This window comes from Salvelinus sp. IW2-2015, linkage group LG2, assembly GCF_002910315.2.
Source record: "Salvelinus sp. IW2-2015 linkage group LG2, ASM291031v2, whole genome shotgun sequence".
In the NCBI taxonomy this organism is placed as follows: Eukaryota; Metazoa; Chordata; class Actinopteri; order Salmoniformes; family Salmonidae; genus Salvelinus; species Salvelinus sp. IW2-2015.
The window spans coordinates 10,035,692-10,059,352 of record NC_036839.1 but is presented as its reverse complement, the minus strand read 5'-3'; the positions used below and the strand labels follow the sequence as shown (position 1 = coordinate 10,059,352).

Sequence of the window (23,661 nt, the reverse complement as noted above, 5' to 3'; positions counted from 1 at the left end):
AGCCCTATGGTGTTGAACGTTGAGCTGTAGTGAATGAACAGCATTCACACAAAGGTGGTCCTTTTGACCAGGTGGGCAGCGTGGAGTGGAATAGAGATTGTGCCATCTGTGGATCTGTTGGGGCGGTATGCAAATTGGAGTGCGTCCAGGGTGATGGTGTTTATGTGAGCCATGACCAGCCTTTCAAAGCATTTCAGGGGCACAGATGTGAGCGCTTCGGGGAAATAGTCACTTACACAAGTTACTTTGGCATTCTTGGGCACAGGGACTATGGTGGTCTGCTTTAAACATGTAGGTATTACAGACTGGGTCAGGCAGAGATTGAAAATGTCAGTGAAGACACTTGCCAGCTAGTCAGTGCATGCTCTGAGTACACGTCCTGGTAATCTGTCTGGCCCTGCGGTTTTGTGAATGTTAACCTGTTTAAAAAGGTCTTACGCACGTCACCTACGGAGAGGGTGATCACACAGACGACCGGCGCAGCTGGTTCGCTCATGCATGGTTCAGTGTTGCTAGCCTCAAAGCTAGCACAGAAGGCATTTAGCTCATCTCGTAGGCTCCCGTCACTGGGGAGCTCACAGCTGGGTTTTCCTTTGAAATCCATGATAGTTTGCATGTCCTGCCATATCCGACGAGTGTCAGAGCCGGTGTAGTAGGATTCGCGCTTAGTCCTGTATTGATGCTTTGCCTGTTTGATGGTTCGTTGGAGGGCATAGCGGGATTTCTTATAAGCGTCCAGATTAGTGTTCTGCTCCTTGAAAGTGGCAGCTCTACCCTTTAGCTCAGTACAGATGTTGCCTGTAATCATGGCTTTCGGTTGGGATATGTACGTACGCATGGCCACTGTGGGGACGATGGTCGTCGATGCATCTATTAATGAAGCTGGTGGCTGATGTGGTAAATTCCTCAATGCCATCGGAAGAATCGCAGAACATATTCCAGTCTGTGCTAGCGAAACAGTCCTGTAGCTTAGCATCCGCTTAATCGGACCACTTCCGTATTGAGCGTCACTGGTACTTCCTGTTTAAGTTTTTGCATGCAAGCAAAAATCAGGAGGATAGAATTATGGTCAGATTTACCAAATGGAGGGCGGGGAAGAGCTTGGTATGCGTCTCTGTGTGGAGTAAAGGTGTTCTAGAGTTGTTTCGCCTCTAGTTGCACGGGTGACATGTTGGTAAATATTAGGTGGGACGGATTTCAGTTTTCCTGCATTAAAATCGTAGGCCAAACATTTAAGATCAGAGCAAAAAAACACACACAATAGCACAAATGATCAAGAGCCCGTAAAACGGATGCTATTTCCTCCAGCACCATTTATCATATCTGCAGCCAGGCTTGCTGTCTAGTACCATTGTAAAATAACTAAATCTCTTTGAGATCCATAAGCACTGACCCCAAATATCACAGAGTTCATGTACTCTAAAGCTTCACATGACATGATTCCAATACCCCATGGGAACATTGTGAGTGAATCATTCTTAAACAGAATTACCTCCAACCCTAGCCAATGCTGTGAACTTTAAACACATATTTACTTGTTTCGAATCTCTCCTACTTGGGAATCCATCATTATAAAAAGAGAATAGCATGTACTAATCATCAGGGGCTCTCATGTCCGGTCTCTGCCTCATGCGTTTTATTAAAACGCTCACCACACAGCTCTTAGTTTTAGAGCTTGTTTGGATCAGTCCACATTCCAGCAGGACAAAAGCATATCCCCGAAGCTGGCAGATTTTCTGCAGAACCTCCGAGTATAGGAAAAAGAGGCCAGAGCATGTGAGTCAAAAGAGGGCTAAGGAGCAGGCAGACGAAAGCCTTACATGGAAGTTTGGGAGAGAAGGTTGAGTGAACGGGGCAGCCATGCAAAAGGTCCCTCTCCCCCCCCCCTCTCTTTCCCTCTCCCTTTCTCCTTGGGCATGTTTTAAGTTTGAGTAAGTGTCCTGGGCTTAAAGACAAACAGCACTCAATTAGCGCTGTCAAACATCACAGAGGAGAGGGGTGTAATAGTGGCCTCTGACCCCTGGAAGGAACCATCCAGGCTAGAGGCAGGAGGGATACATGGACATTCTTCATGCCCAGCCCTGAGTGTGCCTGATTCAAAGCCTTTTATGTAAAGGTAGATCTGCGTGCTTGACTCAGGGCAAGGGGGGAGTCGACTGCTGGATTCTTTACAGGCTAATGCTTACGTCATTAAATCATATGGAAAAGAATGTGCAGTATAGCACATAACTCTATAGAACTCCTACCTACTCCTCCAGCTTGAAAAGATTAAGACCACCAATAAGAAAATAACATCTTCTCCATAATCTTCCCCAACAACTTTACCATAAATCTAACTTAAAGTACGGACACCACTTTGGATAAAAGATAGATACAGATTTACTGATCACAGTGTTCATGTTCGTTCTCTACACAGAGAGAAGAGATTGGCCAGATTTAATGAGTGAGTTTGGGGTCAGAACAATATTAGATTTTTGTTCACATGCTATAAAGAGCCCCAACCCGCTGAGAGAGGGAGGCAGGCTGCAGCAGTGGGAAAGACAGAGAGATCCCACACCGCTCCTTTTTGGGAAATAAGGAAGCACATATTTTGGAAACTCACTCTCTGAGGTAGGGGTGGATGGCTTCTTGATCTTCTTGTCAGCTGCAGTCGAGTTTGTGTCTGTAGGATCTACGAAAGAGGGGGGGGGAAATAAACATGGCCCCAAAAATATTCTACTTATTTCCATTTCTTTCTTATCTGATAAACTATCTGAATTCCTACTTAATGTATCAGTAACAGCAGCTAACCATTGTCTCTTAAAGTACTTAATACAAATGGACCATTCATGTTAAAAATGGAATGATTCTCTGGGAACTTTCAATAAATTCGCTGGCTTTCCCAAAATCCTGGTTGGAGGCTTCCCGGAATCAGGAGGGAATAAGGGAAACCAGGGAATGTATTACAAGCTCCCAGAATTGTGCAACCCTGCTCTGGACTATTTAAGGTGGACTGAATCATACTTGCTAAATAATGTTTCAGTATCTCATACTTTAGCATTAACGTCAACAGTAGAAGTATGAGAAAGTTAAACTAATTTGTACTTGCTTGGGAATCTAAAACTAGGATTGAACTGTGCGTGCCTGGATATTGTTTTGATCCAGGCCTGTTAATGAGTGCTGGGGGGGCTGGGGGAGGAGGACGTGCAGTGGGAATCTGGAACAGGGACTCCAGCTAGGCTAATCTGTCCGCTGTAATTGCAGGAAGTGTCTGGGCTGAGGCCGGGGCGGCCGTGAGGCTGAGGGGGACCCATGGGAGTGGGGAGCAGTCAGAGGGACACGTCAGCCTGAAACAACTCACCATCCACCAGCACCATGCAGGAACACTCAGCTTTACCGGCAGAGTTCTCTGCCCGGCACTTGTACTGGCCCTGGTCCTCGGGCAGGGCCTTGTCGATGGTCAGGGAGCACTGGCCTCCTGCGGGAAAACAAAGATACACACACAAAGGACCTTAGCTACAGTGGCCCCAATAGACACACACAGTGGCCACCAATACACACACAGACAACCATAGCCAGAGAGGCCTCCATTACTACCCTATGGCTCCATGAGAACATACTAACATACTTCATGTGTTATGGCGGGACGTAAATGAAGTAAATGAGAAATGTAAACTTCCCTCTCAGAGCCTGAAGCTATGCATTCTTCAGCATGACCTTCGGTGACACTAAAGTGAGAATAAACATGACCTGGAGGGTCACCAAGTAATAATTCCATTGTATCATTACTAGACATGGCTGTGTGACAGTTGGGATTTGGGGCTGTTTCTCTGACATTTAATAACAGCTGGGGGTTGAGGAGTGTGCCACGTTTTTATGTTACTGTGCTACTGCCTGTTGATCATCTTGTTAAAATTGCCCCTACCCCTAGCTCTGGTCCAGGGCGTCATTTGTCTGCACTCTCACTAACAGAGAGGCAACTCGTTGTTGTTATGGGACCAGAGCAACTCTTACCCTCTGCTGCCACAAGGACAAACTATGGATTAACTCATCCCCATACAGTTGCACAGTAACTGGACATACACAGTGGAGCAGGAAGGCCAGAGTCTCAGGCAATGTGAGAAATCTCCACAGCACATCAAGCTCCCTGAAATAAGAGCTGAAATGATGGATGTCTGCATCCCAAATGACACCCTATTTCATATGGGCCTTGGTCAAAAGTAGTGCACTATATAGGGAACAGGGTGCCATTTGGGACGAACATGATGTGTGTGTGTGTGTGTGTGTGTAGGTGCGTGAGGGACCCCCAAGAGCCCAGAAAAAGGGAATTAGCTATTATTACTCTATTACTCACTTTATACCACGTTGTATATGAGAGGGGCTTTTTACATGGAACCAGTACAAAATATATCGGCGCTATGATGACATCGATGACAAAAAGTTCTACAGCTGCTCCATCGAGAGCATTCTGACTGGTTGCATCACCGCCTGGCATGGCAACTGCTCGGCCTCCGACCACAAGGCGCGGGTAGTGCGTACGGCCCAGTACATACCAGGCAGTGTCAGAGGAAGGTCCTAAAAATTGTCAAAGGATCCAGCCACCCTAGTCATAGACTGTTCTCTCTACTACCGCACGGTAAGCGGTACCGGAGCGCCAAGTCTAGGTCCAAAAGGCTTCTTAACAGCTTCTACCCCCAAGCCATAAGACTCCTGAACAGCTAATCAAATGGCAACCGGGACTATTTGCATTGACCCCTCCCCCCTTTTTTAACGCTGCTGCTACTCGCTGTTTATTATCTAGGCATAGTCACTTTACCCCTACCTACACGTACACATTACCTCAATTACCTTGACTAACCTGTACCCCCGCACATTGACTCGGTACCGGTACCCCCTATATATAGCCTAGTTATTATTTTATTGCTACTCTTATTTTTTACTTTAGTTTATTTAGTAAATATTTTTCTTAAATTGTATTTTTCTAAAAACTGCATTGTTGGTTAAGGGCTTGTAAGTAAGCATTTCACGGTAAGGTCTACACTTTTATTCGGTGCGTGTGACAAATACAATTTGATTTGATCGACTTCCCTATGTAAAGGGATATGTTCCCGTCATATCCCATATCAAATGCCTGTAATACTTCGGTGAAGGAGGAAAAACTCAGTCATATCACTGTCTTTCTGTCTGTCATATGCACACCACTTTCTAATATTAGAAGCCAAGCCTCCACAGACATGAATAATGCATTAATGAAATGGAATACGTCCCAAATGGTAGCCTAGTCCTCATGTCCCTAAAACTCAACTCTGGACCTTGAAGCCAGTTAGTTCCACAGTGATTTTTCATTGTTCCCCTCTAATCAGGGACTGATTTACATAGGTGCAATTAACCATCAGGTAGAACAGAAAACCATCGTGCTCCGGACCTCGTAGGGTAAGAGTTGAATACCCCTGCCCTATGTAGGGCACTACTTTTGGGCTCTGGACTATAAAAAGGGAATAGGGTACCATTTGGGAGGCAGACATGGTCGGTTTAGTAGTAGGCCACACATTTACCTTCGTTGGACAGCTTGATAAACTTGGAGGGCTTGATGACCTTCCCGTCTAGTGTCCAGGTAGTAGTAGCAGGGGGGTCACAGGTCACCTGGCACTGTAGCCGCAGTCGAGCCCCGTCCACCACTCTCACATCACTCAGCTTCTGACTGAACGCTGGCTCCTTTCCAATGTTGTTATTCTTCTTATCAATAATCCCACCATCCACACAGTTGACAGCGTTCTTCTCCTTCTCCTTCTCTTTCTTGTCAGGGGAAGAAGCAGGAGCTTTGGGTGTTGCTGCTGCCGGTGCCAGAGCTGCTGCTGGAGCAGGGCTCTCCCCGTTGTTCGCCAAGCTTGTCTGCTTCTTCTTGTTGGCCAGAACCGATCTAAAATCTGCAGGCTCTCCTTTCTCGGCAGGAGCGGCGCCTGGTTTCGCGGCTCCCCCCTTCTTCCCCAGGACGGCTCTGAAGTCCACCTGCGCGGGAGCGTTGACCTTCCTCTCATCTTCAGACAGGGTCTTCGGCTTGACCCCTCTGGGTTGGAGCTGGCTCCTGAAGTCCATCTGTTCCGCCGTGATCTCCTTCAGGTCCTCCTCGGAGACGCTCTTGGTGGTGACTTTCCTGCCCAGCACCGTGCGGAAGTCGCGCTGCTCGGCCTCCTGCAGGCGGATCTGGTCCTCGCGGTGCTCCTTGGTCTCCACGCGCCTCTTCAGGAGTCCCCGGGCTGCGCTGGGCTCCTCTGACTCCACTGGCTCCTGCTGCTGCTGAATGGAGCTGCTGGTAGGGCTGCTGCTCGGTGCTCCTCTGCCTCGCACTGTCCCGTCCACTCCTCCCACACGCTGACAAGGCTCAAGCCTGCAGTAGCACAGAGAGACAGAGGAGGAAAAAAACAGTGGTCGTTTAAAAGCCCCGACATCCACTGGTTAATTGGGGGGGGGACCACAACTCAACTTGATGTTACATCAGAGATGACTTCAGTAGCCTTATAAGGGCATGCACTCTGAACGGGGCCCCATCCCCCAACCATCCGCCAAGCCCCTGGCTTTGAACAATGGCACAGCTGGAAAAGGTACTGTAAACAATGTATTTGGTTATATTCAGGGATTAAGCTGATTCAAAACCAGGGTCTGGGGAGGGGGGAGTTAGTGGGGAGCAGGGAAGGCAAAAATAGTCCAGGCTGAGGGGAGGCGACAGTGAAGCAGTAGGATAGCTAGCTACATACGTTTGGTGCTCTCCACTGGACACCACAGCACCCTCACTGACCAACAGAGTGGCAACACAACTGCATTCTCCCACTTTGTTCCTAGAAGAAAAGAGAGAGGATGAGAAGGTGAATGGAAAACTAGGGAGGGGGAAGGTTTTAACTACTGGCCCTTGTTTTTAAGACCAAATCAAGAAGAGGCTCAGTGATGTGTCTCAGTGATGTGTCTCAGTGATGCCGGTCTTGGATTGCCTTAAAAAACACAATTTTTCAACATTCGTAACCCTCACACTAATCCATGTATTGTAATAACCAATCAAAACATTGATTTAAAATTCAACTTTGGCAGAGGCAGACATGTGGTAGTAGCACCTTATAGCAGTGGTTCTCAAACTGTTTGACCAGCACACATTTTCAAGACACAAGATAAAATAAACTACATTTTACACTTAACATTTTGAGCTGAAAGTCATTCATGTTAGCAGCCAATATCAACTAGTGATATCATGTCACTTCTCTGGAGTCCAGAGCTAGCAGATGTGATCATACAGCCCATCTGTATGCAGTGGAGGGTGCAGGAGAAGGCAGCAGACGTTTTACGTGCCCCCAACCAATTGTGTTATTTTGTTCGCTTATAACTTGTTTTTTAAATTATTTTGTACATAAATGTTGCCGCTATCGTCTCTTATGACCGAAATTTAACTTCTGGATATCAGGACTGCGATTATTCACCACGGACTGGCAGAATCCTTTTTATCCTTAAACGATTATGACGAGGCCGAAGCAAGCGATATACTGCTTTCTTGGGAACAGGGCCAGATTCCCGTGATTTGTGTGAAGAGGCGTAGAATAATTGGCTGGAGGGCGGGCTGCCTTCTGAGAATTCGTAGCCTATCTGAAAAAAAAACACTTCCTTCCATTCTGCTAGCAAAAGTGCAATCTTTGGACAATAAAATAGATTACCTATCAACGGGACATTCAAAACTGTAATATCTTATGCTTCACGTAGACGTGGCTGAACGACGACACTATCAACATACAGCTGGCTGGTTATATGCTGCATCGGCAGGATAGAACAGCGGCGTCAAGTAAGACAAGGGGCGGCAGGCTATGTATTTTTGTGAACAACAGCTGGTGCACAATATCTAAGGAAGTCTCGAGCTATGGCTCGCCTGAGGTGAGTATCTCATGTTAAACTGTACACCACCTACCTAGAGAGTTTATCTGTATTTTATGTAGCTGTTTACATACCACCACAGTCAGAGGCTGGCACTAAGACAGCATTGAATGAGCTGTATTTCGCCATAAGAAAATGGGGTGTGTGTCTATTTGTCAATAACAGCTGGTGCACAATGTCTAATATTAAAGAAGTCTCTAGGTATTGCTCGCCTGAGGTATGATAAGCTGTAGACCACACCATCTACCAAGAGAGTTCTCATCTATATTATTCGTAGCCGTCTATTTACCACCACAGAGCGAAGCTGGCACCAAGACCGCTCTCAACCAACTCCATAAGGCCATAAGCAAAGAAGAAAATGCTCACCCAGAAGCGGCGCTCCTAGTGGCCAGGGACTTTAATGCAGGCTAACAAATCAGTTTTACCAAATTTTTACCAGCATGTCACATGTGCAACCAGAGAAAAAAAAATTCTAGACCACCTTTACTCCACACACAGAGATGCATACACATCTCTCCCCCGCCCTCCATTTGGCAAATCTGACCATAATTCTATCCTCCTGATTCCTGCTTACAAGCAAAAATTAAAGCAGGAAGCACCAGTGACTAGATCAATAAAAAAAAGTGGTCAGATGAAGCAGATTCTAAGCTACAGGACTGTTTTGCTAGCACAGACTGGAATATGTTCCGGGATTCCTCCGATGGCATTGAGGAGTAAACCACATCAGTCATTGGCTTCATCAATAAGTGCATCGATGACATCGTCCCCACAGTGACCGTACGTATATACCCCAAACAGAAGCCATGGATTACAGGCAACATCCTCACTGACCTAAAGGCTAGAGCTGCCGCTTTCAAGGAGCGGGATTCTAACCCGAAAGCTTATAAGAAATCCCGCTATGCCCTCCGACGAACCGTCAATACAGGATTAAGATAGAATCGTACTACACCGGCTCTGACGCTCGTCGGATGTGGCAGGGCTTGCAAACCATTACAGACTATAAAGGGAAGCACAGCCGAGAGCTGCCCAGTGACGGGAGCATAATAACAAATAACACTGAAACATGCATGAGAGCACCAGCTGTTCTGGAAGACTGGCTGCGAAGAGTGTGATCACACAATGTGAGTAAGACCTTTAAACAGGTCAACATTCACAAGACCAAACGGATTACCAGGACGTGTACTGCGAGCATGCACTGACCAACTGGCAAGTGTTTTCACTGACATTTTCAACCTCTCCCTGTCCGAGTCTGTGATACCAACATGTTTTAAGCAGACCATCATAGTGCCTGTGCCCAAGAACACTAAGGTAACCTGCCTAAATGACTACCGACCCATAGCACTCACGCCTATAGCCATGAAGTGCTTTGAAAGGCTGGTCATGGCTCACAACACCATTATCCCAGAAACCCTATACCCACTCCAATTTCCATGCCGCCCCAACAGATTCACAGATGATGCGATCTCTATTGCACTCCCCACTGCCCTTTCACACCTGGACAAAAGGAACACCTATGTGAGAATGCTATTCATTGACTACAGCTCAGCGTTCAACACCATAGTGCCCTCAAAGCTCATCACTAAGCTAAGGACCCTGGGACTAAACACCTCCCTCTGCAACTGGATCCTGGACTTCCTGGCGGGCTGCCAACAACACATCCGTCATGCTAATCCGCAACACAGGGGCCCCTCAGGGGTGCCTGCTCAGTCCCCTCCTGTACTCCCTGTACACTCATGACTGCACGGCCAGGCACGACTCCAACGCCATCATTAAGTTTCCTGATGACACATCACTGACAACAACGAGACAGCCTATAGGGAGGTCAGAGACCTGGCCGTGTGGTGCCAGGACAACAACCTCTCCCGCAACAATATCAAGATAAAGGAGATGATTGTGGACTACAGGAAAAAGAGGACAGAGCACGACCCCATTCTCATCGACAGGGCTGTAGTGGAGCAGGTTGAGATCTTCAAGTTTCTTGGTGTCCACATCACCAACAAACTAACATGGTCCAAGCACACCAAGCCAGTCATGAAGAGGGCACAACAAAGCCTATTCCCCCTCAGGAGACTGAAAAGATTTGGCATGGGTCCTCAGATCCTCAAAAGGTTCTACAGCTGCACCATTGAGAGCATCTTGACTGGTTGCATCACTACCTGGTATGGCAACTGCTCGGCCTCTGACCACTACAGAGGGTAGTGCGAACAGCCCAGTACATCACTGGGGCCAAGCTCCCCGCCATCCAGGACCTCTATACCAGGCGGTATCGGAGGAAGGCCCTAAAAAACTGTCAAAGTCACCAGCCACCCAAGTTACAGACTGTTCTCTCTGCTACCGAACGGCAAGCGGAACCGGAACGCCAAGTCTAGGTCCAAAAGGGTTCTAACCAGCTTCTACCCCCAAGCCATAATACTCCTGAACACCTCATCAAATGGCTACCCAGACTATTGGCATTTGCCACCCCCACCCCCCCTTTTACACTGCTGCTACTCTCTGTGGTTATCATCTATGCATAGCCACTTTAATAAACTCCACCTACATGTAGATATTACCTCAACTAACCGGTGCCCCCCGCACATTGCCTCTGTACCAGTACCCCACTGTATATAGTCTCGCTATTGTTATTTTACTGCTGCTCTTTAATTACTTGTTATAAGCTTTTCACTGTAAGGTCTACACCTGTTGTATTTGGCGCATGTGACTAATACAATTTGATTTGATCGGATGAATAGCATGGTCTGTCTGTAGCTTTTGCCTTCGTCACAAATATCGTACTAAATTAGCCAGAATGTTACATCTTCAGCCACAGGTATTGAAGGCAGTGTGATGTTACAGCTATATATATACACATACAGCCAGTAACTTACACAAGTGCTTTCTGGTCACTAATCTGGATATGTGTGCCCACCTTTGCGTGCCAGTGCAGATGACTGGTCTTTGGTCACGATGAACAGTTAAGACGCGCAACTTTTTGGTTCTGAATCACAGAGATGTTTTTTAAGAAGAATTTGGTCCAACATTGTAGGCCTATGTTGCTAACCAGATTGAATAGGCAAAGGTCTAAATATAAAATACCAATAGTATATGTAGCTTATTAAAATATGTTTGGAAACTAAATATTTTCCCCCATTCAGTTTCCCAAAACCTTCTCTCGACCTCCCAGCTTAAAAAAACACTACCTTATAGTATGTTATACTGTAAATGACAGCCCCTTCTCCCGATACTACAGAAGTGAGTCATCTACTGTATAAGGAGTCCAGCACGTCTCAAATGGCACTACAGAAGCCTACCTCAGACTGATCTCGTAGTCCCCGGCGTGGTGGGACCGAACTCGCCTGATGAGCAGCGACACCACATCCTCTTTCTGCAGAATCTCATAGTCCAGCCCAGTGGTCACCACCTGGCCCTGCTTCATCCAGCTCCACTGGGGGAAGGGGTCCCCAGCAATGGCACAGGACAGCAGGACATTCTGCCCCAAGGAGGCAGTGGTGGACTTGGGCTTAGTGATGAACCAGGGCTGCACCCCGTCCTGGGGCTCTGGAAAACAGACAGAGACAACATTATGGCATGAATAGGGTTGTGATTTTCCTGTAACTTTCTTCCATCAAATCCTGCTTGGAAGATTCCCTGATTTCCAACTTATTCCGGATTCTCTGATTCCAGGAATATTCCAAATCGGGATATCTGGAAAACCTGGGAATTTACCCTAGGCATAAACTACATCCTACTAGAGATATTTAACCAGACATACTGAGCTAGCTTAGGTGGAGTTATCTAGGCTACTAGCCTACCTTGTACAGTGAGCGAGGCCTCGGTGCGAACCTCTCCCACTTCGTTCCACACCTCACAGGTGTACTTCCCAGTGTCCTCAGGGAAGACTTCCTGGATGAACAGACTGTATTGGCTCTCTTTCCGCTCAAAGTGGAAGTCCTCCGACTCCTGGATCTCCTTTCCATTGTGGAGCCACACAATCTCTGGATGAGGATTCCCTACGGCCACAACATTTTACATTAAAACCTTGTGTTTGGACAAGGTTGTGTTTGGACAACCTTGTGTTTGGCTTTGTCTACCTGGTCACTGTCTCCAAATTACTTTTTTGCATTACTGTCCAAAGACCAATGCAAGTCATTATTCCAGAAATGAACATTTTTCTTGTTTCATGCCCCAATCATATTAAAGTATCTAAAATGTATCGTTTAGCTCAATAAAGCTACTTTAAGATAATTTGGACACGAAACACAAAACATACTAATTGCTGGGATAATAAGTTGATTGTTGGACAAACATGCTAAAAGGTTAGCATTTGAAGAAAGTGGCCAGGTAAACAAAACCAAAACATGGATTTCTGTCAGACTGCTTACCGAGTAAGGAAACCAATATGCAATTTTGTAATTTAAATCATTAGAATGGTGCCCTATAGTAACATGTTGTTATGACAGGTTGTGTTACATAACACATGCTGTGACTTAGAATTATCTTGCATAATATTATGCATTTTCCACATAAGTATGATGCATGATCTAATTGAATAAATTGCATTTGGATTACTGTTATCATAAATCACCATAAGAAAATAGTGAGAGACCATCCCACTCCATCACTATTTACATTAAATGATGAAAGGCCTAGAATAATAACGTAAATCATACGCCATACTACTAGTGACTCCTGCCTCATGCGAACAACCTCTCAGACAAACAGGAAGTGGGATGAGGAAGATGATATAATAATAAATGATAATACTCCAAGAGGCTACCCGTCCCCTCAGGTCACATGTTGGAAGGAAATGCAAATGCATAAAACAACCAAAAACCAAACAACTTATCTCTGGGGGGCTGAGCAGGAAATACCAGTGTCTAAAGCAAACAGAGTTGCTAAAAACACTGAAAACAATACCAAAGATATGAGTTTTCCAGCCTGATTAATAGGAATAAGGGCCATCACAAGACACCGACCAGGGTTGTATGTATTCATTGTGGCACACTGTCACGAAATGCTTTTCAACGGAATATAAAAACAAGCCGTTTTTATTGGACTAGTCTAGGTAGTCTGTTTTCTTTCATTTGCTACCTAAAGAATATGACCTAGTAGGAGGAGAGACGAGGCCTTCTCTTACCCATCACCTCCACGGTCATGATGACTTTGCTACCGTCCATGACTTTCAGATCCTTCAGACCTCGTAGGAATACAGGGGCAGACGGCTTCGATGGCTTCTTGGTGTCAACTGCATTTGGATGGTCCGTCCTCTTGAAATGTTTCTTAGCTGAAATTTAACAACAACATTAGCAGGGTTAAGTACATGAGTCATTTACTAAGCAGCACACTAAGCCAAGACAACCAACTTGAGATTCAGCATTCCCCCAACTGACTGTCATGTAAATCAATAGTTATTCTAGATGGAGTCTTGGAATACTATACAGTGCATTCAGAAAGTATTCAGACCCTTTCACTTTTTCCACATTTTGTAACATTACAGCCTTATTCTAAAATGGATCAAATAAAATGTTTTCTTCAATTTACACACAGCACCCCAGAATGACAAGCAAAAACAGGTTTTTAGAGAATTTTTTGCAAATGTATTAAAAATAAAAACAGACCTTATTTACATAAGTATTCAGACGCTTTGCCATGAGACTCGAAATTGAGCTCAGGTGCATTCTGTTTCCATTGATCAGCCTTGAGATGTTTCTACAACTTGATTGGAGTCAACCTGTGGTAATTTCAATTGATTGGACATGATTTGGAAAGGCACACACCTGTCTATATAAGATCCCACAGTTGACAGTGCATGTTAGAGCAAACACCAAGCCATGAGGTCGAAGGAATTGTCCGTAGAGCTCCGAGAAAGGATTGTGTTGAGGCACAGATCGGGGGAAGTGTACCAAAACATTTCTGCAGCATTGAAGGTCTCCAAGAACACCGTGGCCTCCATTATTCTTAAACGGAAGTAGTTTGGAACCACCAAGACTCTTCCTAAAGCTGGCAGCCCGGGCAAACAGAGCAATCGGGGGAGAAGATCCTTGGTTTTGGAGAACCTTCCAGAAGGACAACCATCTCTCCAGCACTCCACCAATCAGGCCTTTATGGTAGAGTGGCCAGACGGAAGCCACTCCCCAGTAAAAGACATGACAACCCACTTTGAGTTTGACTAAAGGCACCTAAAGGACTCTTAGACCATGAGAAACAAGATTCTCTGGTCTGATGAAACCAAGATTTAACTCCATGGCCTGAATACCATCTGGAGGAAACATGGCACCATCCCTACGGTGAAGCATGGGGGTGGCAACATCATGCTGTGGGTGATGTTTTTCAGCGGCAGGGACTAGGAGACTAGTCAGGATCAAGGGAAAGATGAACTGAGCAAAGTACAGAGAGATCCTTGATAAATACCTGCTCCAGAGTGCTCAGGAGCGCAGACATCCAACCTGACAGCTGTGCCAAGCTTGTAGCGTCATATCCAAGAAGACTCCGGGCTGTAATCACTGCCAAAAGGAGCTTCAACAAAGTACTGCGTAAAGGGTCTGAATACTTATGTAGTTTTTGTATTTTAGGAAATTAGCAAAAATGTATAGAAACCTGTTTTTTCTTTGTCATTTTGAGGCATTGTGTGTAGATTTGATGAGGGGGAAAAAACTATTTCATCCATTTTAGAATAAGGCTGTAACATAAAAATGTGGAAAAAGTCAAGGGGTCTGAATACTTTCCGAATGCACTGTATATTAAGGCTGGAGTAGATTTCTTATAGTACTTCCCAAATGGCACACTATTTCCTGTATATAGTGCAATACTTCTGACCTGAACCCTATCGGGTAATACTTTAAGAATGTTTACATATCTCGCATTACTCATCTCATATGTATATACTGTATCCTTCACTATCTATTCTGTACTATCTATTGCATCTTAGCCACTCTGTCACTGCTCACCCATATATTTTATACTTATATATTCTCATCCCATTCCTTTACTAGATTGTGTGTATTAGGTTTCGTTGTGGAGTTTGTAAGAGATTAGGTTTTGTTGTGGAATTGTTAGATATTGCCTGTTAGATATTGCTGCTCTGTCGGATCTAGAAGCATAAGCATTTCGCTACACTCACAATAACATCTGCTAACCATGTGTATGTGACCAATAACATTCGATTTTGATTTGATTTGGGAGCCCTGCGCATCGCTTGGGAGTCTCCGCTCGTTCAGATAAAGATGAACCTTGGGGCCAAGAGCAAGAGCTCTCCTACATCAATAACTCAGCTGTCTGGCAATCTACTGCAGCCAGGATATCTGAAACCTACAGTACTGAAGAAACCATGCCAAAGAATGTGGAAAACTGTGTTCTCAATGACATTGAAAGCCAAGCGTATAGCCTGAAAACTTTCAGAGGCTCTGGAGCAGAACGTTACAAGTGTACAGCTGATCCTCATATGGACTTGTAGTTGAAAAATTAGAGGTTGACCGATGATGGAGGTGATGAAGACACGTCGGCGCCAAGGCACAGCGGGATGATTTGATCACGATTTATGGCACTGTCCGGATGGATGGCCATATTTTTACGCATCACAGGAGTGAAGCACAATCTTCGCCAGTGGCTTTCTCTGGGGCCGGACATTGCCACGGAGGTCCACACTGGCACACTCCTCGGAGGCATGACGACTGATTAAACTGGAGTTGACTAATGAATCTAACTGTATGAATTAAATTGTCATGTTTGGATCCTTTCAGTAGCTCTAAAGTGCTGCAAATTTGACTAAGACTCAATGTACTATACCTGTTAAGGATTTATCTCTACAGAATTGCTGAACTAAACTGGTCGCCGGACGGCGGTCAGTCCAAAGATGGAGCGGCACAGATGTGTGCCCCTATCATTTAGATTGAGTGTGTCGATTAGGTTTAGAGAATGATTGTGAAGTTTTATGCCTTTCGTTATATTGTTTCCTGGCCAGCAGTGATGCTAATTAATCGATGGAGGCAATTGAAATCGATTTCGCCCTAGGTAGGATATAGGTTTGATGGGTTGCTAAATTCATTGAGAACTTGTATTGCAAATCTCCTGGCTATGCTTTGTAGGCCTATGCCATAGTGTGGTGTGTATGCTGTGTTAGACAAACAATTTTCTACATTGTTACTTTGAAGACTTATGGCACGTACACATTTGATAATTATATTCTTATTGCATACTTGTCATGCATCTTTATCACTTTTAAATTGGCTTCATACTGTAGTCCTTGTAATTCAGAGTAATATTCTTTGTTTTGTTGTTCTGGACTAATGATAAATATACAGTACCAGTCAGAAGTTTGGCAGCACCTACTCATTCATGGGTTTTTCTTTATTTTGACTATTTTCTACATTGTAGAATAACAGTGAAGACATCAAAACTATGAAATAACACATATGGAATCATGTAGTAACCAAAAACAAAAGTGTTACAAAAAATCTAAATATATAGTAAATTTGAGATTCTTCAAAGTAGCCACCCTTTGCCTTGACAGCTTTACACACTATTGGCATTCTCTCAACATGCTTCATGAAGACTGCTTTTCCAACAGTCTTGAATGACTTCCCACATATGCTAAGCACTTGTTGGCTGCTTTTTCTTCACTCTGCGGTCCAATTCATCCCAAACCATCTCACTTGGGTTGAGGTCGGATGATTGTGGATGCCAGGTCATCTGATGCAGCACTCCATCACTCTCCTTGGTCAAATATCCCTTACACACCCTTACACCATCACACCTCCTCCTCCATGCTTCACGGTGGGAACCACACATGCGGAGATCATCCGTTCACCTACTCTGCGTCTCACAAAGACACGGGGATTAGAACCCAAAATCTCACATTTGGACTCATCAGACCAAAGGACAGATTTCCACAGGTTTAATGCCCATTGGCCTGATTCTCGCAGTCTCCTCTGAACAGTTGATGTTAAGATGTGTCCGTTACTTGAACTCTGTGAAGCATTTATTTGGGCTGCAATCTGAGGTGCAGTTAATTGCTGACTTCTGAGGCTAGTAACTCTAATGAACTAATCCTCTGCAGCAGAGGTAACTCTGGGTCTTCCTTTCCTGTGGCGGTCCTTATGAGAGCCAGTTTCATCATAGCGCTTGATGGTTTCTGTGACTGCACTTGAAGAAACTTTCAAAGTTCTTGAAGGTCAGTCAATCCGGAAAATGTCACGTCTTTTCTCTTTGCTTATTTGAGCTGTTCTTGCCATAATATGGACTTGGTCTTTTACCTATCTTCTATATACCACCCCTACCTTGTCACAAGAAAACTGATTGGATCAAACGTATTAAGAAGGAAAGAAATTCCACAAATGACCTGGCACACCTGTTAATTGAAATTAATTCCAGGTGATCCTCATGATGCTGGTTGAGAGAATGCCACAAGTGTGCAAAGCTGTCATTTTTTAATTTTACCTTTATTTAACTAGGCAAGTCAGTTAAGAACAAATTCAGGGGGGCAGAACGACCTTGTCAGCTCGGGGATTTGAACTTGCAACCTTTCGGTTACTAGCCCAACGCTCTAACCACTAGGCTACCCTGCCGTCATCAAGGCAAAGGGTGGCTACTTTGAAGAATCTAAAATATATGTGGATTTGTTTAACAATTTTTTGGTTACTACATGATTCCATGTGTTAATTCATAGTTTTGATGCCTTCACTATTATTCTACAATGTAAAAACTAGTAAAAAAAATATTTAAAAAACTGGAATGAGTAGGTGTCCAAATTTTGGACTAGTACTGTAATTATACTACACATCGTATACTTGGGTTCCACCTTGACATCCCTGCTCTAAACTTCACTCAATTAATGTGAGAACTTTGATCGCTAGAAACAGCTCATAAGTATCCATACATTGCTAATTCCATTACGGTACAAGATAGACACATTATAGTCTGGTGATGCAACGATTAGCCATCTAGCTAGACCCGTCAGAGACGCACAGGTCCTTATGCATTTTATACACGATTATGGAGTCAGATTGAATAATTATTACGATAGAATTCCTCCTACTCTGATTACATTTTGTCATCCTCAGAAGTCAGAGTAGCATTTCATCCATAACTACAGACTTGTCATCTGGAGAAGTTTCCAGAGCACAACGCAATGCTATTTCTGCGTCCCAAATGGCACCATCTTCCCTATTTAGTGCACTCTTTGTGAACAGAGCCCTGGTCAAAAGTAATACACTAAATAAGGAATAGGGTGCCATTTGGGATGCGGCCTATGAATACGAGATATGTCCTGAACGTTACCAGGTGTGCGTCCCAAAAGGCACCCTAATCCCTATACAGTGCACTACTTTTGATCGGACGCGTTACAGTACTCCAATTACAGCTCAATCACCCTTTAGACCCGTGCTCTAAACACCACATCACAGCGACGATCTGGACATTTCAAATGACTGATGATGTGATGTTATTGGCAAACTTGTGAGGTACATGTCCTGAAAAAGCAAACACTTGGATAATCTCATTAAAAATGACCATAGGACATGAGGGATGAGGGCGATGTTCTTGCCAAGGTCTTTAAGAGTCATGAGAGTTCAAAATCAAATTACTTGACTCATCATTATACTTTAGTCATAATGGGGTAAAAAGCTAAGTTGAATCTAATGATAAAAACATGTATTATCACAGCACAGGACAGATTTACAGATATAGAAAGAAATCATATATCAACATAAAGGGGACAGAGGGAGCAAGAGGACAAGCTGTTCTGAGCAAATAGGCACATTTTCACGAGGGACTTCTCTATTGCGGAGGGCTTCCTGAGAGAGAGAGAGCAAGCAAGGGGACCTTTTTGGCCCTCGCTCCTTGATTCATACGCACCATGTATGGCGTTTGGTTCTACGTAGAGTCAACCCCCTCCCCCACCCCCAGGTTCATAAATCTAGTGGCCCTAACCTTGTGGACGTCAGGACCCTACAAGACAGGGCTTGTCATAAACACAGCCCACTGTCTGTATACATACCCAGCATGCCAGAGGGAGATCCAAGGCATCTACACCATGTTTCCATCAGCGCTGCTGCTTAAAAAGCCCTGCTCCACTGCTGCCTCAGGCTACGTCCCAAATGGCACCCTATTCCCTTTATACTACACTACTTTTTGACCTGAGCCTATGGGAGCTTTCGTCAGCCCTGGTCAAAAGCAGTGGGAATATGGTGCCATTTGGGACCGACAGTAATCTGAGGAGCCCTCATAACAGTTTACACATGGCACAAGGGCCCGACTTTAAACAAAAGTTAATAATAATGCAGGGAGCCTAACTGCGTGGGACATCCTCTAGCCCCTCTACCAATCCTAAGGCATGCAATACTCAATATAAACATTTTGCATTTCCCAAAGGCATTTCAATAGTAAAAAGAAACCATTACACCTTACAGTATTCATATATCATTGGAGGCTGCTGAGGGGAGGACGGCTCATAATAATGGCTGGGATGGAGTGTATGGAATGGTAACTAACACAAGAACACATACCATTCCATTCACTCCATTCCGGCCATTATTATGAGCCGTCCTCCCCTCAGCAGCCTCCGCTGTCATATACTGTAGGTACATGTACAGTATGATGATCTTAACTTACAGCTAACACTGCCATGGCTGTTCTTCTACAATATCTTAGCTGTGTTGAACATAGCAGACTCACCCTACCTCTTAGACTGGCATCATATAAACTGGCACCAATCCACTCATCTACTTGTTCTCACAGGTTCAGTGTGATGCCAACTTGCCATGCAAATCAACGGCCACTTGGCTTGCAGCTTGCCCATCTGCATGAAGCGTTACATCTTTAAATCAGGGCTTAGAAAGAGACTCTTAATCAGATTGAAGTGAAGGTTAACCTGTAGATAGAGATCACTATGGAATCTTACAGTCAGTGTCATACTGTTAAACATAAGTGTATTATAAAGGACTTAATAGAAAGTGCTTCCAAACAGGTTCCAAAAAGACTGATTGTGGATGTCCTTAAAGTTATACTCTCTCTCTGCTCTAGCACTCTTTGCTACTAAAAATGAATGAGTACCATTAGTTCTTAATGTATGACCAAGATGGTTGGTGTGCTAGCAAGTCAAACAAGCTGCATTTCCCTCTCTCTCTCTCTCTCTCATGCTGCATGCTGAACTCACGGTGCATGTGTGGGAAAATGATGGTATTTCTCATTTTAAAAAGCTGAACCTCTGCCATGAAGCCCTGTGTGCGCTGAAAGACAAGGTTTATGTCCCAAATGGCACCCTATTCCCTATACAGTGCACTACTTTTGGACCAGGGCCATGGATAAAAAGTAGTGCACTATATAGGGAATGTGGTGCCGTTTGGGATGTAAACAAGATGCATGCTGGAACAGAGAGAGCAGATGTTTCCTTAAATGCAACATCAGAGCCCTAAAATAGCTATTCTCTTTGAGCAGCAGCGCTGCTTATCAAAGGGCTCAAAGTACTCTCAATATAGACATTTCAGGGCTTTAGTAAACAGTCAAATGCTCATTCTTCTGAGAAGAGAAGCATATTTCCTATCTCATGGATTGAGCACATTCTCAATACAGCCAAAAGATTGCTAAGACTTAAAATAGCCTGATCGTATGAGATACATTTTATGTACAGTACCAGTCAAACGTTTGGACACGCCTACTCATTCAAGGGTTTTTCTTTATTATTACTATTTTCTACATTGCAGAATAATAGTGAAGACATCCAAAATATGAAATAACACATATGGAATCATGTAGTAACCAAAAAAGGTTAAACAAATCAAAATATATTTGAGATTTGAGATTCTTTGCCTTGACAGCTTTGCACACTCTTGGCATTCTCTCAACCAGCTTCACCTGGAATGTTTTTCAAACTGTCTTGAATGAGTTCCCACATATACTGAGGAGTTGTTGGCTGCTTTCCTTCACTCTGCAGTCCAACTCATCCCAAACCATCTCAATTGGGTTGAGGTCGGGGGATTGTGGAGGCCAGGTCATCTGATGAAACACTCCATCACTCTCCTTGGTCAAATAGCCCTTACACATCCTGGAGGTGTGTTTGGTGTCATTGTCCTGTTGAAAAACAATTGATAGTCCCACTAAGCGCAAACCAGATGGGATGGCGAATAGCTGCAGAATGCTGTGGTAGCCATGCTGGTTAAGTGTGACTTGAATTCTAAATAAAATACCGACATTGTCACCAGCAAAGCACACCTACACCATCACACCTCCTCCTCCATGCTACACGGTGGGAACTACACATGCAGATATCATCCATTAACCTACTCTGCATCTGACAAAGACACGGCGGTTGGAACAAATTTGGACTCATCACCAAAGGACAGATTCCACCAGTCTAATGTCCATTACTCGTGTTTCTTGGCACAAGCAAGTCTATTCTTCTTATTGGTGTCCTTTAGTAGTGGTTTCTTTTCAGCAGTTCAACCATGAAGGACTGATTCACGCAGTCTCCTCTAAGTTGAGGTGTGTCTGTTACTTGAAATCTGTGAAGCATTTATTTGGGCTGCAATCTGAGGTGCAGTTAATTGCTGATTTCTGAGGCTAGTAACTCTAATGAACTTATCCTCTGCAGCAGAGGTAACTCTGGATATTCCTTTCCTGTGGCGGTCCTCATGCGAGCTAGATTCATCATAGCGCTTGATGATTTGTGCGACTGCACTTGAATAAACTTTCAAAGTTCTTGACATTTTCCGGATTGACTGACCTTCATGCATTAAAGTAATGATGGACTGTCGTTTCTCTTTGCTTATTTGAGCTGTTCTTGCAATAATATGGACTTGGAATTTTACCAAATAGGGCTATCTTCTGTATACCACCCCTACTAATTGGCTCAAACGCACTAAAAAGGAAAGAAATGCCACAAATGTACTTTTAGCAAGGCACACCGGTTAATTGAAATGCATTCCAGATGACTACCTCATGAAGCTGGTTGAGAGAATGCGAAGTGTGCAAAGCTGTCATCAAGGCAAATCAAATATTTTGATTTGTTTAACACTTTGTTGGTTACTACATGATTCCATATGTGTTATGTCATAGTTTTCACTATTATTCTACAATGTAGAAAACAGTAAAAATAAAAATAAACCCTTGAATGAGTAGGTGTGTCCAAACTTTTGACTGATACTGTATAGATTTATATTTAAACATATACAGTATATGTTTCTATATGTAGCATGTTTAAAGAATTTGTCAGCTCGACATGCATGTGTGTTCAGATGTTCAAAAATGTACATTTTCTTTTAATAACTTGAAATATTCAGTCGGCATTCCCCTACATGACCATCATTTTAGTAAAGCAGACTTTTTCCATGTCCTAAAAAAAATATTTCCAAAGCCATTGTGGTGTACACTGAGTGTACAAAACATTAGGAACACCTGCCCTTTCCATGACAAAGAGTGACCAGGTGAATCCAGGTGAAAGTTATGATCCCTTATTGATGTCACTTGTTAAATCCACTTCAAATCATTGTAGATGAAGGGGAGTAGACAGGTTAAAGAAGGATTTTTAAGCCTTGAGACATGATTGTGTATATGTGCCATTCAGAGGGTGCATGAGCAAGACAAACGATTTTAAGTGTCTTTGAACGGGATATGGTAGTTCTTGAGTGTGTCAAGAACTGCAACGCTGCTTTTCATACTCAACAGTTTCCCGTGTGTATCAAGAATGGTCCACCAACCAAAGGACATCCAGTCAACTTGACACAACTGTGGGACGCATCGGAGTCAACATGGGCCAGCATTCCTAAGGAACGCTTTTGACACCTTGTAAAGTCCATGCCCCGATGAATTGAGGCTGTTCTCAGGGTAACAGGGGGTGCAACTCAATATTAGGAAGGTGTTCCTAATGTTTTGTACTCTCAGTGTAATGTGTATTGTATGTACCTAGTGTCTCAGAGTAAGGGTCATGATCTATGATCAGTTAGAACTTTTGGATCTTAATGAACAGAACGGGGGGGGGGGGGGGGCTGAACCCACTCTGAGAAGCTTGATACATACGTCCTCTGTAGAGGCTCCCAAGCCCACCTTTGACGATGACTCTGGAAGTGCACACTGCTCTCCCATGGCTGTTCTCAGCGACACACGCGTACTGGCCTTCGTCCTCTGGCAGTGCACCCTGGACTGTGAGTTGGGTCAGGCCATTCTCAAAGGCAGAGTGGGCATGCGGCACTGGCTTGTCTGGAGGGGGGGGGGGGGAGGAACATGCGTCACACTCGAGGAGGAACACCTAAACCCAATCAACTCACAGCAAAAAAAAGAGTTTCTTACACTAAGAGTGTAAAAGTAAAGGAGAGCAGTATTACATGGAGAGAGATGATTGAAGAAAGATTATTAGAAATTGAGCAAGAGACTAATATTCATTCATTCATATTAAACAAAGAAAATGTTTGCTGTGGAATCGCTCATAAAACAAATAAATGTGTGGTGGTAGAAAAAGACTACACTAATGTAAAAAAAAAAAACTTGGAACTGATTGATACAATGGCACAACATATTTCTTTATCAGATGCGTATTGATCTTTCCCTGCAGGCCTGAGTTTACACAGACAGGCAGCTAGCTAGCTCTGTGTTAAATTGATCCTGGATGGGCCTCCCGAGTGGCGCAGCGGTCTAAGGCACTGCATCGCAGTGCTTGTTGTGCCACTAGAGAACCTGGTTCGGGTCCAGGCTCTGTCGCAGCCGGCTGCGACCGGGAGACCAATTGGGAGGCACACAATTGGCCCAGCGTCGTCCGGGTTAAGGGAGGGTTTTGCCGGCAGGGATGTTCCTGTCCCATCGCGC

General features: G+C 44.3%; 1 protein-coding gene across 5 annotated transcripts in view; it reads right to left on the bottom strand.

Moving 5' to 3' along the window:
• Positions 1-23,661, bottom strand: part of LOC111974136 (myosin light chain kinase, smooth muscle) — a 96,584-nt gene that overhangs the window by 21,178 nt on the left and 51,745 nt on the right. For all 5 annotated transcript variants that reach the window (XM_024001746.3, XM_024001770.3, XM_024001762.3 and 2 more), the window contains 8 exons: positions 22,906-23,058; positions 13,007-13,153; positions 11,682-11,879; positions 11,181-11,427; positions 6,735-6,815; positions 5,535-6,367; positions 3,341-3,457; positions 2,603-2,671 (listed from right to left, as the gene is read on the bottom strand). In XM_024001746.3, the coding sequence (XP_023857514.1) occupies positions 2,603-2,671; positions 3,341-3,457; positions 5,535-6,367; positions 6,735-6,815; positions 11,181-11,427; positions 11,682-11,879; positions 13,007-13,153; positions 22,906-23,058 (1,845 nt within the window). The remainder of the gene's footprint in view (positions 1-2,602; positions 2,672-3,340; positions 3,458-5,534; positions 6,368-6,734; positions 6,816-11,180; positions 11,428-11,681; positions 11,880-13,006; positions 13,154-22,905; positions 23,059-23,661) is intronic.